This window comes from Sinohyriopsis cumingii, chromosome 1 (assembly GCF_028554795.1).
Source record: "Sinohyriopsis cumingii isolate HCF-2022 chromosome 1, ASM2855479v2, whole genome shotgun sequence".
NCBI lineage: Eukaryota > Metazoa > Mollusca > Bivalvia > Unionida > Unionidae > Sinohyriopsis > Sinohyriopsis cumingii.
This window is the reverse complement of record NC_142961.1, coordinates 175221555-175237675: the sequence shown is the minus strand read 5'-3', so window position 1 is coordinate 175237675 and position 16121 is coordinate 175221555. Positions and strand designations below refer to the sequence as shown.

The 16121-nt window shown below is 37.3% G+C and overlaps 1 protein-coding gene across 1 annotated transcript in view; it reads left to right on the top strand.

Annotated features, from left to right (window-relative positions):
• Positions 1–15166, top strand: part of LOC149808421 (selenoprotein N-like) — a 40495-nt gene extending 25329 nt beyond the window's left edge. Inside the window, exons 5-8 of the mRNA XM_089977008.1 lie at positions 6596–6846; positions 11677–11886; positions 12141–12313; positions 12730–15166. Of these exons, the coding sequence (XP_089833134.1) occupies positions 6596–6846; positions 11677–11886; positions 12141–12313; positions 12730–12820 (725 nt within the window). The 3' untranslated portion in view covers positions 12821–15166. The remainder of the gene's footprint in view (positions 1–6595; positions 6847–11676; positions 11887–12140; positions 12314–12729) is intronic.
• The last annotated feature ends 955 nt before the right edge of the window (positions 15167–16121 follow it).

The window sequence follows — 16121 nt, the reverse complement described above, 5'->3', positions numbered from 1 at the left end:
CACTTGTTCAGGCTGCAAGAAACAGATTGTTGCCCCATTTGCCACTAATGTAGGCCCATCTCTTGGGAGGTAATAAACGTGGAGGGTGATTTGCACCCTCTCAGTATGGGGGAGAAGTAACCTGCTCATTCTGTGAGGGCCACTTGTGCCCTTCAGTAAGGAAGGAACAGCAGCCTCATTTTGCCACTAGGACAGAGTGTTGTGCTATCCTGTTAGGGAGCAAGCAGCACCCTGTTCCATTGAGAAAGGCAGAGAGTGACTTATGCCCTTCCCCTTTGAGATATGAGCAACACCCTCTAATCATCTGCACGTGATAGAGGGGTATCGGCACTGTTGCAGTCCCCATAGTCTGTTGTTTATGATAGGATCAAGCCATCTGGTATCATCTACAGGTGATAGACGGGGAGTGGCACAGTCCCCATAGTCTGTTGTTTGTGATGGGATCAAGCCATCTGGTATCATCTACAGGTGATAGAGGTGGAGTGGCACAGTCCCCATAGTCTGTTTTTTGTGATGGGATCAAGCCTTCTGGTATCATCAACAGGTGATAGAGGTGGAGTGGCACAGTCCCCATAGTCTGTTGTTTGTGATGGGATCAAGCCATCTGGTATCATCTACAGGTGATAGAGGGGGAGTGGCACAGTCCCCATAGTCTGTTTTTTTGTGATGGGATCAAGCCATCTGGTATCATCTACAGGTGATAGAGGGGGAGTGCCCCAGTCCTCATAGTCTGTTGTTTGTGATTGGATCAAGCCATCTGGTATCATCTACAGGTGATAGAGGGGGAGCGGCACAGTCCCCATAGTCTGTTGTTTGTGATGGGATCAAGCCATCTGGTATCATCTACAGGTGATAGAGGGGGAGTGGCACAGTCCCCATAGTCTGTTGCTTGTGATGGGATCAAGCCATCTGGTATCATCTACAGGTGATAGAGGGGGAGTGGCTCAGTCCCCATAGTCTGTTGTTTGTCATGGGATCAAGCCATCTGGTATCATCTACAGGTGATAGAGGGGGAGTGGCTCAGTCCCTATAGTCTGTTGTTTGTGATGGGATCAAGCCATCTGGTATCATCTACAGGTGATAGAGGGGGAGTGGCACAGTCCCCATAGTCTGTTGCTTGTGATGGGATCAAGCCATCTGGTATCATCTACAGGTGATAGAGGGTGAGTGGCACAGTCTCCATAGTCTGTTGTTTGTGATGGGATCAAGAGTGTTGATTAAAATCTATCAAAGGAATTGTCTTCCTCTAGATCTGAGTCATATGACCTGTAATTGACTGGTGACTGGTTACCAACGGTATGGGGATAGGGATAAGGTCATGACCACCCACCCTCCAGACTGCTGTTTCATACCACTCAGGATTGGGAATTGGCATAGCGATGCCAGACTATGGGGATTAGATCAGTATCCCCCCATTTTCCTTTAGTCCCACTAAATCCCTACATGATGTGGGACCTTCCACCACAAGAATTGATTGGCTTCTTCCATGCATGCAGCCTTTGATTTCAGGACCATAGCCACATGGTAAAAGACATTGAAGCTGTGGGCCATGTACCTACTTCCTGTTCTGAAGCTGGGTAAAAATCAAGGGAGTGGGATGGGCCTTCTTCACCAATGCTCCAGGAAGGTAGAGAATCATTCTGACCCACCTGTTGAACATGTTACTATGGATAGTCTGTTAGTTAAACATCATGAGTTACGAGGCCATGTCTGTCTTATGCCCAAGTCTCCCTTGCAGCAGAGAGATTTTGGTCACATAGTCCTGCATTCCAGGAGTGAGAGCAAGATGAAGATATCCTTTCAGTCCTCACTGATTTGCATACAGATCATACAGAACACAACACACCCCTTCCTTCTCACTTTTGATAAAGTGTAAACAGGGCTTACCAACTTTTGCCCATTGATCTGTGTCCAAGCCTTCAGGCTATGGGGACACTAAAATTCTTTCCAGCTTTGAGAATCATTCTGGGGCTAACTCTCAACCAGATCTCTTTTTGCTTCCTTCCTCAGTTACAATTAAGGGGGCACCCTACAGTTATAATGAAGTTCTGAGACAGTGACAGATGTAAGGTAAAGTTGTGTACGTTTGCAACATGCACAGTAGAGAGAATGTTGGCATACATATCTGTTACTTTCAGGTACTCTGACTGAACTTTCTTTGGATATTGTACTTGTGGAAATTGTACATGATCTAAGCACACACCTAACCAAAATGACTGCTCACATGTACTAAAGAAATCAGTCTGAATTAGTCTTAAGTACACTATCTTTAACAGTTATTAAAATATTTAAAATGAATATTGCCTGACTAAACAATACCAGCTTCTGAAGGTGCAATGAAAGGATTGCCAAATATATAAAATGTAATAAGTTATTAACTGTTGTTTTGTTTTACAATTTACTTTTGAAGTCTAGGATGTGAAAATGACCAAGTGGAGCTAGCAGTTTTTTCATAGGTGCGCATCTGAAGTAAGGTCAAACTGTATACTCTGTAACCCATATTACACCCATCGATCATTCAACAAAATAATGACAATTAAAACTTTTTTGAATAATACCTAAGATATACAAAGTCTTTTTTAAATTGCCAGTGTAACCAGTGAAGAAAACCAGCAAAATTCTTTTTTTTAAAACTCTAACCTTTTGCAAAATATGAGACTGTAGAGTGCTGCCTAGGGAGCTATCCGAAAGGTTTAGTAAGTGCCTTAACTTTGCTAGACAATATAATTGGTGGTATCCTCTGCATTGAGACCCTTGCATCAAGCTATAATGTTTTATACACCTCCCTGGCCCATGAAACCTCCCACTTTGGATGCCAAAGCAGCACAAGTGGATATTTACATGGGGACCTTTGCTTGCCTTACAGTTAAAACATTGGGAACTTTAGACTTAAAGGCTAGGTCACTACTTATTGTAGCTGCACATGCCAGACTCTTTTCAGCAGCCTTGTTCTTTCTCATGAGGGAGGAATCACTGTCACTAAGTACCATTCATCATTTGTTGGAAGCAGTGGCAAAAACATCTAGGCATGTGTTATCCTTGTCCACTGCCTTCATCATTTTTTGGAAGCAGTCCAAAAACATCTAGGCATGTGTTATCCTTGTCCACTGCCTTCTCAGCAGACCTATTCCACCTCAGCAGTGATGTTGTTTTTGAAACATCCAAGGTTTTACTAGGGAACAGTAAGAACATTCTGAGGGCTGTTCCCCTGAAGGCAGAGACTCTCTTTAAAAGGTTAATTCCGACAATGGCTTCTCAGATCTCAGAGACCAGCAACACTGATCCTTTGCAACCACTCTTAGCCCATTGAAACCGGTCAGTAAGCAAAATCATCCTGATTGACTACAGGGTCTATGGGCAAAGTTCTTTAAAGTCCCTCAGTCCCAGTCATATCAACAATTACATTTCAGAGCTCCTCCTTAGCAGTCAGACCCCAGAAGGGTCTGCCACAAAGGCCCAAGGAGGAATTTGTGGGCCCTCTAATGACAAGGGTGGACAGCCCTAGGGACTCACTCCCTGTCCTGCAAATTGTGTCTCTTATGTTTTTTCCCATAGTGCCAGGCTAAATATCTTTTCAGAGGCAGAGTCTGATGTAATGGTTGATAGCTGTGTCCTTTCTGTCATAAAAGGTTGATACTAGATTCAGTTTTGTGACCGCCCTCCTTTAGTAAAGTCCCCCTTTTTCTTCCACCACATGTATGTGTGATTAAAGGATGAGGTACACTCTCTTCATCAGAAGGGTGCAGAAGGAGGAACCTTTCAAGATGGAAACTACAACCTCAGTCAGAACGTCAAATGACTCAGTTTCCATCAATCTTCAGGGTGCTTACCTTCACATCCCTATCTTTCCTGCACACAAGACGTACCTCTGGTTTTGCTTGGAAGAGGAGGTTTTCCATTTTTGAGCTCTGCCATTCAGCAAAGCCTTTACACCTAAAGCATTGACCAGGGTCATAGGGGTATTTGGGGCAGCATTCTCAATTTTCAAAAGGCCAGGCCATTGGAATGGACTTTCACTTAGCAGACCTGAACTGGTATTTCAAACTGCAAAGACCAGAATCTCACTCACTAATGTCTAGATGGAATATCTCTTGGTCTCAAACCAAAACCCCCTATGGCCCATTGGATGAAGCTTACTTTTTGAGTCTTTACCTGAAGACTGTTTTCTTGCCATCATTAACACCTGTCATTAACATCTGTCATTAACACCTGTCATTGACATCTGTGAGACAAAGGAGCAAACTTTATGCACTGTCCATAGACCAGGCTTTATAAGGTTCAGTGGAAATTATGAATTGATTTCATTCCTTGCCAACCAGGTTTTTGAGCGAAAAAACAGCTTCTAATGGTTGCTTCACTCTGATAGAGATTCCCAGTCTCAGACATATCTGTACTGGGGATGATCAAAATGGACTTTTATGTCCAATTAGGGCCTTACACTTTTATTTGGCAGCTTCTAAAGGGAGAGGAAGTGGCATGAAGCATTTTCCATCCACTCTTACTTTAGCTTCCAACATTTCAAGGTGGATAGTAATAACCATCAAGAGAGTTTATCAGTCCTTTACCAAAAGAGATCTTTTATTCATGAAAATTAAAGCATAGGTGTTTTGAGTCATTGCTGCCTCGTGGGTCTTTCTAACTCATTCATCTCTGGTGTATGTTATAAAAGATGCATTTTAATAATCTCACTACCGTCACATCTTATGCTTCAGGAATGAACCACCTTTGCAATAACAACAAGTAAGTGTTGCATAATTACAATTAGTGCATATCTCTACTCCTTCAAAATTAGTAACTGTATCAACTTCTTAAGATGCCTAGTTGGTTTCAAAATGAAAATGGTGTGAATTGTACATCCACTATGGATCCATGATGGCTATCTTGAAAATCTTGCTGTCACTATTCCCCCTGAATGAATAGTCGTATTAACATGGAGTTTTCACCAAAAGACTTTAAATGATGTATGTTTGGTCCTAAATGAAAATAGTGCCAATCTGATTTCTCTTATGTGCACAATTTGAAAATCTTGTTACCACTGAAGAATATTAGAAATGGCTTCAACAGTTATCTCCAAGGCACTGCTTTTCTATTAATATATTGCTTGCTTTAATAGCTGGCAATACTGATAAAATAATTTGCATGCCTTGGTTTTGGGAAAGGATAATCCTCCCAGATTGTCTGGTTTTGGGATAAGATAATCCTCCCAGAATGCCTTGGTTTGGGATAATACTATTAGAGGGTTACAATTTGCAGGCAGGAATGGGGCTTGCTATAGTTCATGCCCATAAATTTTAACTTACGGGTGAGATTTTCCTATCTATAACCAACATCCCCTGTGCAGGTTCAGGGATGTAAAATCAGCTTGATGTGCATTTGTGCATGTCATAAAAGGCAACTAATGGAGACAGGAGCAATGATGTTCAGAGGCTAGCATGCACTTTGCAGGTGTAAAATTCTAGGTGTCATATTTATGTCATCAGGTAAACTGACATGCAGTAAGTGTATTCAGCTTGACTTTCCTACATTGACAGAATGTGTCATTGACGTATAGGAATATGAGAGGAAGTGTTCCATTGAACCCTAAATCATTACAGTACCACTTCTTTTAACTAGCTTTCATTTTGGATGAAACAGCTTGAGAGATGGCCAAATGTTTAAACTTGATACCAAACAATAATTACCTTCATGAAGAGGTTGACTTTTAAAAATGAATGAACAATTTCCATATTTTGGAGTGTCATTTACCATTATATCACACATTGGCTCAGCATTGTATGTGTAAGTGTTTCTTGTGCACATTTTGCTTCTGGTCAAACAAATTTTGTGTGTTTGGGTGTATCTTGCTAAATGCAGTACCCACCTGTACAAAGTCCATGTAAATTTGACTGTAGTTTACAATTAATTGACTTTTTTGCATTGTTGGTATTCTGTGTACTGTTGGCAGCAGGGTTTATAAGGGCATGGGTTTTGAAAATCCAATATCAAAAGGTAGATCTTTGTGACCTGTATTTTTGGAATTTGATTATTTTGGTTAAGTTTTGTGTTAAGTTAGACTGGCAATGAAGTCTTAGATTGGAAGAGGGTGTGGGCAGGGAATTTGTGTTTTTTTAGCAGATTTGAAGATGAAGAAACTGCTTTGAACTTTATTTAGACAGTATTTGACTGTATGATTGTGTAAGATTGTCACAGTTCAGATTGTCTTTTGTCTTAAAACATTTATTCAAGTTCTCAATGTGGACTAAAACTGGTTTAATTAAACATTCAACTTTTCCATAGGCTGAATGGAACTTGTTTGTAAGAAGGTTATGAACATTTTGTGAATATACATAAAAAATTTCCCTAATAGATGGTTGTTATACTAATTAAGTTGATGTTCCTGACATAATAATGTTTTTTGTCAGTATAATAGAAGAATTGTTGAATGGGTTTAAGAGTTTTTTTGTCAGTATTATGGAAGAATTGTTGAATGGGTTTAAGAGTTTTTTGTCAGTATAATGGAAGAATTGTTGAAGGGGTTTAAGAGTTTTGTGTGTAAGACTGATGAGACTAATTGTTTGTGCTATATATCAAAACTTCCATTTTGATGTTATTACAGACATGGAATGGTTGAATGGCCCTAAAGAGTCTGAAAACATGGAAGTGGATATTGGATACATGCCTGAGATGGCCCTGAATATAACAGGTGTATCGATCAAATTAGGCCCAGAGAACCAACACATCCGAGATATTCCAATTCCACAAGATCCACGCCTACTACAGAAGGTTAAGGATATAAAATGGTCAAAGGAGATAACTCAGCAGGAAGCATACAGAAAATTAGAAATTTATTTGTATCCATTTAAAAAGGTATGCCTAGAAAGTGATATGATCAGTATTTGATCTAGCTTACAGAGACATTACTTAATCCATCCCACTGATTTTTGATTTGACATGTCAAAATTAATACTATCATATGTATTAAATAAAATTGATAGTCAAGAAAAAGAGATGTCTACATGTTTGTGGTGATCCATTAAATGTATATAATATGTACATAATGGTTTTGCAGTCATAAAGTTGGCCATTTATTTACCCAGTCAATTAACAAGTTATATGACGAAGCAATATCCTGTATGTGGCAATTGGCATTTGTACTGATATACAATTTTTACCTCAACTGGAAAACTATGTCTGGTTGATTTACATCAGAATTACTTAGTATATAATTTCAATAAGAATTCACATTCACCAACAGAAATTTTGTTGTGAATATAGAAGAAAAAGGAAAAAGGGCAGAAAAAATAACTAGTGGTTCATTAAAAAGTACCATGATACTTTTGCAGTCCTTTACGACCAACTAACAGGAACTACAATGATTATATTTTAAAGAACCTTGACACTTTTGCAGTAATTCAAAACCAACTAATATGAATCACAACAATTATAAGAAGACTACAACTTGATTTCAGTAAACTAAGGAAAACCATTTCCATACAAAAATGATGTTAAACAGTTGTTAGATAAATAATAATGAAAACTATTTCCATGCAGAAATCATGTTAATTGGTTGTTAGATAAATAATAATGACAACCATTCTCTTACAAAAATCTTGTTAACTGGTTGTTAGGTAAAAATATGGTTATGAATAACCTACACTGAGATCTAGCCTCTTGAGGAGCATTTTGTTGTCACACACACACACACACACAATCTGTAAGGGCAGGGGTATGTATCAGATCTCATTCTCACAGCTGGTCTCACATTGTTTGATGGATTACTATGAAAGTGAGTAAATATTATGGACATCTCCTGAATATGTCAGCAAATTTGCTTCATTTTGTTGCTTAACAGCAGTATGTGACACAATCTGGTTAGCACAACTACACCTGCAGTGTTTGGTGGGTTGCTTAATAACAGTGTGACACAATCTGGTTAGGACTAGTCCTGCAGTGTTTGGTGGATTGCTAATTGGTAGTGTGTGAAGCAATCTGGTTAACACAACTAATCCTGCTGTGTTTGGTGGATTGATTATTGGTAGTATGTGAAACAGTCTGGCTAGCACAACTAATCCTGCGGTGTTTGGTGAATTGCTTATTGGTAGTGTGTGAAACAATCTGGTCAGCACAATTAGTCCTGCAGTGTTTGGTGGATACTTAATAGCAGTGTGTGCCATAATGTGATTAACACAACTAGACCTGCAGTGTTTTGTGGATTGCTTAATAGCAATGTGTGCCATAATCTGGTTAGCACAACTAGTCCTACAATGTTTGGTGGATTGGTTAATAACAGTGTGTGACATAATCTGGTTTGCAATGTTTGGTGGATTGGTTAATAACAGTGTGTGACATAATCTGGTTAGCACAACTAGTCCTACAATGTTTGTTGGATTGGTTAATAACAGTGTTTGATATAATCTGGTTAGCACAACTAGTCCTGCAGTGTATGTTGGATTGGTTAATAACTGTGTGTCATAATCTGGTTAGCACAACTAGTCCTGCAATGTATGTTGGATTGGTTAATAACAGTGTGTGATATAATCTGGTTAGCACAATTAGCCCTGCAATGTTTGTTGGATTGGTTAATAACAGCATGTGACATAATCTGGTTAGCACAACTAGTCCTACAATGTTTGTTGGATTGGTTAATAACAGTGTTTGATATAATCTGGTTAGCACAACTAGTCCTGCAGTGTATGTTGGATTGGTTAATAACTGTGTGTCATAATCTGGTTAGCACAACTAGTCCTGCAATGTATGTTGGATTGGTTAATAACAGTGTGTGATATAATCTGGTTAGCACAATTAGCCCTACAATGTTTGTTGGATTGGTTAATAACAGCATGTGACATAATCTGGTTAGCACAACTAGTCCTACAATGTTTGTTGGATTGGTTAATAACTGTGTGTCATAATCTGGTTAGCACAACTAGTCCTGCAATGTATGTTGGATTGGTTAATAACTGTGTGTCATAATCTGGTTAGCACAACTAGTCCTGCAATGTTTGGTGGATTGGTTAATAACTGTGTGTCATAATCTGGTTAGCACAACTAGTCCTGCAATGTTTGGTGGATTGGTTAATAACAGTGTGTGACACAATCTGGTTAGTGCAACTAGTCCTGCAGTTGGTTGATTGCTGTGAAACATTGTAAATGTCATGAAACATTGTATATATTATGAAACATTGTATATATTATGAAACATCGTAAATGTTATGGACATTATATGAAGGTATAGATAAGGAAATATCACTTTAACAGTTTTTGTTAGAATTACTGCCTTTTTTGTATTGGAGCTTAATGCAATGCATGGCAATATCACTAGAACAACTAGTCCTGCAGTTGTTGATGGATTGCAGTGACAGTTGGTAAATATTATGGTCATCACAGGAAAATGCTAATATTGACAGATGAGTTTTCTGCCACAGTTGTTTAGGAGTTAGTGCCCATGCAGCTTGCAGCATAAGACAGAATTTCATGACCACAACCTGTTTTGCAGTTACTGCTAATTCTATTAGCCATAGATCAGGAGAGCTTTTGGGATAGTGTTTTGTCCACTGTCATTCATTCAGCCATTCATTAGCACAAGTTTGCCATCTCCTGAACTACATGGAGGATTGTTATGAAGCTTTTCACATACATATTTACTCAATGGCTGTAGTTTGTCCTGAATAAAAATGGTGCTGCTCAGACATCTATTAAGGCAGCAGTCATCTTGAACTCTTATTGTCTCTAATCCCACCAAATCGATGGTCATATCAGCATGGGGTTTTCATTAAATTTTTCTTATATAATCTAGTTGACACTAGTCCAGTATAGCCACCTCAGCACCATCTTGAAAATCCTGTAGTCTATACTCCTTCTGAACAGAAAATCATATTGACATCGTGTTTTGTCCGAAAACTCTAGTTTGTTGCAAATGAAAATTTCAATCATTGCCACCACAGTCATATTGAAACATTTGTTATTGCTACTCCTTCCAAATGGATAGTCATATCTATTTGGAGTTTTCACTAAAAGACTTCTTATTATATCCAATTCATCCTAAATAAGTACTAGAGGCCATCTTAAAAATCTTGTAATCTCCATTCTTCCTAAATGGAAAGTCATATGATAATGGTGTTAATCTAATATCCATTATGGCTGCCAAAGTAGCTGTCTTGTAAATCTTGTAATTTCTATTCCTCCTGAATGGAAAGTCAGATTGACATGGGATTTTCAACAGAAGGCTTCAATGGATGTCATGTTAGTTTTAAATGGAAGTAGTGCTGTTCTGATGCTCCACAGCAGCCATCTTGAAAATCTTGCTTTTGCTTATCCACCTTTCAGAAAGTCAGCTTGATATGGGTCTTTCACCAAAAGACTTCTTATTTTATCTAGCTGGTTCTGTATGTAACTGGTGCCAATCTGATGTCCAGTATGGCCACCACAGTTGCCATCTTGAAAATCTTGCTACTGCATCTTCTCCTGGATAGATGGTTGTATCAGCATGGGATTTTCATGAACAACTGCCTATAATATCAAATTGGTCCTAAATGAAAAATGGTGCCTGTTTGATTTTCAATATGGCCACTGCAGTGACCTTCTTAAAAATCTTGTAATCTCTATTCTTTCTGAGCAAAGGGTCATATTGCCATGAGGGTTTCACATGAAAACTTCTTATAATGTCTAGTTGGTCCTAAATGAAAATGGTATCACTTGCACATTTAATATGGCTGCTAAAATGGCCATCTTAAAAATCTTGTTTTTGCTATGCCTTCTGAATGGATGGTTGTATGAAGATGGGGATTTTTCATAAAAGACTTATAACGATATCTAGCTGGTCTTAAATGAAAATGGTGCTGATCTGACTTCAGTATGTTACCATCATGAAATTCTTTTTATCACTGCTTCTTTTGAATGAGTGGTCATATCAAAATGGGATTTTATTGAAAAATTTCTTATGTCTTGCTGATCCTAAAAATGAAAATAGTGTCAATTTAACATCCAATATGTGCACCACAGCAGCGAGTTTAAAAATCTTGTTATCTCTGAAGAATATCTGAGTTTGGGAGATGTGCAAGCTAAGTTGGTAGTGCATCAAACTTGTAATTATGGGGTTGCTGCTTTGATACCCACCTGGACCAGCTTGGGTTAGCTACCTCATAGCGTCCATGGGAATGGCACTTAACTCACACTACATGGCATGGAAGAGCCACTAATATGTTAAAATTGCTATGCCACCCCACCCTACTAAAAAAATACAAGTGATTTCAATACTCAGCAGTTAAAAGGAAGATTGGTGGTACCTTTAAGTCTTGGAAATTCTTTTCATCAGACTCTTTAAGGGACTCTTGTTTATGAATTGCAGTGAAACATGGTGGATATTATGGTCACAGCTTGAAGATGCACAAATGGACAAATCTTTCATGTCCGTTCATTTTTGTAAGAGTTATTGCCCATTTTCATTTCAGCAGGATGCAGTGTATGACAGCATTTTGTGAAATATAACTATTGCAGCTTGGAATAGGGGTTGGGTGCTGGATAGATGAGGGTATATTGCCCACCATTCCTTTACTTTAGTTAAACTGGTGTTAGATTCATGCATGCCTCTCATTTTGTTGTTTATGAATGCTAAATCATTAAACAGAGGCTGGACTCTGATATTTTGGTTGGATATTGAATCATTTAACTTGAGTGATACATTTCTCTTCTGTACAGGTTCCATACTATAATTTCACAACAGCTGTAGATAAGGCCAGAGATGAAAGTAAGCTCCTCCATTCCATTTTACTTTGGGGAGCATTAGATGACCAAAGTTGCTGAGGTTCGGGGCGGACTCTGCGAGAGCAGGCTCTTGAGAGTTCGCCCGTGATCGCTCTTCTAGAGAGCCAATTCATCAGCAGCTGGTCGTTGGTGGTGGATCTTGAGGTAAGAATGTTTAAAAATATAATAACATGTTTATTGATACAAATACTATAGTGTAAGTCTAATTTAAGACAACCTTTGTGGGAAACCACCTGAATTGTTGGGCAGGTTTCAAAATGTGACAAGTTTAGCTACATTCCTAAAGTTTATTCATAAAGTGTAGCTAAATTAAGGGGTCTTTTTATAGTTTTTTTTTTTTCTTTTGATAAAATTCAACCAAAATTTGCCTTTTAATGATAAATTTATCAAAATTACAGTCTTTGAAGAATGACTCGACCACCGAGCCAAGGTACGCTGAACTAGCAAAGCATTTTCTGGATCATTATTCTTTCCCTGTAATGATGACGGTGTCTCTGCCAAATGGAACTATTATTCATAAAGTGAATGCAAATGAATTCCTTGACATGGATACCAACCTGCTGGAGTCAGGGTAAGTATCACAGTCAAACCTTCTGCAGGTCCAGTTTTGCAATTACATCACTGTGTTAGAGCATTCCTGTTCCATGAACAAATGTCTTGTTTTCCGTCATTCAGTCTTGTGTCATTTGTCATATCTGTTTATCGTGTATCATTAAGTATCAGTCTTTGCCTGTAATCTAAAAATAATTTGTAAGCTAGTAATGAAATCATCAATGTTCAGAAAGCAATTATAATTCACTGTAATTTGTATCAGAAAATTCAGAAGTGAAATAACTTTTGTCCAAAAACATGAGTATTTAGCAGTTATTGCAAGCCATTTTTTTAATTTAGTTTTTGTTGTTCTTGCAAATTTCATTTAAATGTGCTCTTATGCAGAATAGTTAACAAAAAGTTAACTCCACAACAATTGTATTTTTTCTTTTCCAGATTTCAAAATCCATCAAGCCATAATTACTGGAAGTTTCTAAAAGAAGGAATTCGAAAAGCTGAAGAGGTCCTACATTTAGTACACAAATAAGATCAATTAAAATTGTTTTTGATTTAAAAATAGTTTAATTAATTTAAAGATAAGTATGAAACATGATGGATACAGTATGCAAATGTTTGAAATAAAGATTGCAAAAAAGTTATTAAATCCAATTTTCACATTCTGTACAAATACTTTTACCTCTGCTGATTTAAGTAAATGAAAATCTCAATCATTACTTTTATTTTATAAGAAAAATCTGTATGAATCTTTATCCAGGAGGACATATTTTTAGTGGCTTTGTGACACAATTTTGTTTTTAATATTTGAATGCAAAAATGTACAGATTTACATTTCATGCATTGGAAATGTTATGTTATTTGACCATTCTCAAAAATAAACAGGAAATGAATTCATTCACCATGACATTTTGCAGGCACCAGTCTAACTCTTCACTCTGGTTGTGAACAAGAAAGAAAAAAGCTATGCATTTATACATTTGTCTTACATATGTCTACATCAAACTGTCTACTTGATCTTGATTTGTATCTTTTTTCAACATTGGTAACATTGTTTAGAAAGTTTTAACAGGAAGTGTGTCATTTACACAGTGGCACATATTTTTCAGAGCATAGGTCCCACACAGCTACATATAATTTTCAGAAACATGGCCCACATTAATCTCACTTACATTATCAGCAAGGATCGATTCTTCATTTATCCCGATATAATGCACACATAACAGTGAACATTACGTGCTGGTAAATCATATTCTGCACTGTTTTATTGGCCAAAGCAGAGATAGCCAAAGTCTTCTCATTAGCATAATTTATCATATAAAATCTGTCAGAGATAGCCCTGCCCTGCTCATTAGAATACTTTATCTTATAAAATCTGTCAGAAATAGCCCTGCCCTGCTCATTAGAATACTTTATCTTATAAAATCTGTCAGAGATAGCCCTGCCCTGCTCATTAGCATAATTTTATCTGATAAAATCTGTCAGAGATAGCCATGCCCTGCTCATTAGCATAATATATCTTATAAAATCTGTCAGAGATAGCCATGCCCTGCTCATTAGCTTAATGCATGATATAAAATCCATGTATTTTTTCATGACACATAGCCCATATGAATTAGTGACATTTTTAGTGTATCTGATAATTTCATGAAAAATGGTTGAAAACGTTGTGATAGTGTGAATTTTTATATATTTGTATACTGGCAGTTGGCTAGGTGATGGATATTTAGGCCTAAATTTTTGATACGCTTACATTGTGCCTGTAAATCACATGATCACATTCTTTTTAGTAACAGTATTGAGCAGTGGTCATTAGGTTTTGGCAGTGTTGGGTTTTAACTGACATGCAATGCATTCCTGGTATTCATTTGTAGAAGAAAAGGTGTAGAGTCTGTGCCATTGTGTAATGTAATGTCAGATACTGAAATTACAAATGATTTTCACACTTAAACTCAGCTCTGATGTCTGATTGGTCATTGATTTAATAATAGCCATTCAGTCTCAGTTCTGATGCCTAATTGGTAAGTGATTTAATAATAGCCAGTCAGTCTCAGCTCTGATGCCTAATTGGTCAGTGATTTAATAATAGTTGATGAGACTTAGCTTTGATGCCCAATTGGTCAGTGGCTTGATGCCTAATTCCTCAATGATTTCATAATCTGACTTTACAGATTTATCTGTTTAGGTCTTGCTCTCTTCATCACAGATAAATAATTTTCACATTGTCTTAAACTTCATTGTACAGTGTCTGTTGCTTTTTATACAGCTGAACATATTTGTAAAATACAGTAAATGCAAATAGACATTTGACAATCTTGTATATATCATAGTAAAAGAGTTATGTGTTTCAGCTTATGATGAAAGAACTGTAAAGTCAGAATGACTTGGTTCTATCTGATTTTATGTGAAACCTCTAATTCATTTACAATAATATAATTCTTTGCATGGATTGTCCTACAGCTGTATATATTATTATGCTTGTTTTTAAATTGTGACATTTAGTAATTCTGGTCTTTCTTTGTTGCTAACTTGCTTCAAGATTTTCATAGTTTATTGTGCTTTTTTTGTGATACTGACATGCATGATTCTTGATCAGATTCATATGGAATAATCAAGCTAATTCATTTTCTTGTTATTGGATTTAGGTTAGTATTTTGAAAGTGAGAAATGGCTAGATGTTGATCAGGTGAAAACAAGTAATTAATAGCCTATACATAAAAAGGCAATTGCAAATTTTGTTTGACTAAAATTAACATTTTGTTCATACCCAAGGGCTTCCTTTCCACCAATCACAACAATCCCATGGCTGCTTGTCTTAAGCTACATTTTTTATGTTGATGCCTTTTAAAAAAATAAAGCATTTCATATTTTTATAATATATTTTTGTTTCCCATTTCCTTTGCCTTGTTCCCAGCATCTACTGAGTAGATAATTATAGCTAATGCAAGAAGCCTCCAGTCTGTATGTATGTGTGTGTCTGTGTCTGTGTGTGTGATTTGGATTTTTTTCATAGCTTTAACAATTTTTCAGTCATATCACTACAATATCTGCAGTGTGGCAGTTTAGAGTGATGTCTAGCACTGGGGCATCATGCCTCAGACATGTATCATGATGTCCCACCCAGTTATATTATCCTAACACCAGGCCAACCAGACCTAACACTAACCTCTTAATGCTGAGCACCAAGTGAGGCAGCTGTTAGTACCAATTTTGTAAGTCTTTGGTATGACTCGGCCAGGGATTGAACCTGCGACCTCCCACATCTGAGGCAGAGGCTCTAACCACCAGGCCACCAGTGCAGTCACAAGAAGCCTCCAAGTATTAGGTAAACATGCCACACTTGAAAAGCAGCACCAGTTTTTTTACATTATTTTATTTACATTTGCAGGATTTGTTAAAAGCAGAATAAGTGATAATGAAACAAAAATTTTGTTACACATATTTTCAGTGTTCAAAGAGTCACTGAGATCCATTTGGTTGCAGGTTTGTATCCATATTTAGAAAAACCTATTGAGCACAAATCTTTCCCACTTTTAGCAGTCACCATCAGACTCTCTACATCAGGGTACATCACAATACTTGAAGTAGGTCACTGTGTCCTTTTCCATAATACATGTTTCGTCTCTAAAAATGCAGTTTAGGAGATTATTTTGATTACACAACTGTTGATCATAAGCTCTATTGATCATACAACATTGATCATAAGATGGTTGATCATGAGCTCTATTGATCATACAACATTGATCATAGGACGGTTAATCATAAGTTCTATTGATCATACAACATTGATCATAAGACAGTTGATGATAAGCTCTATTGATCATACAACATTG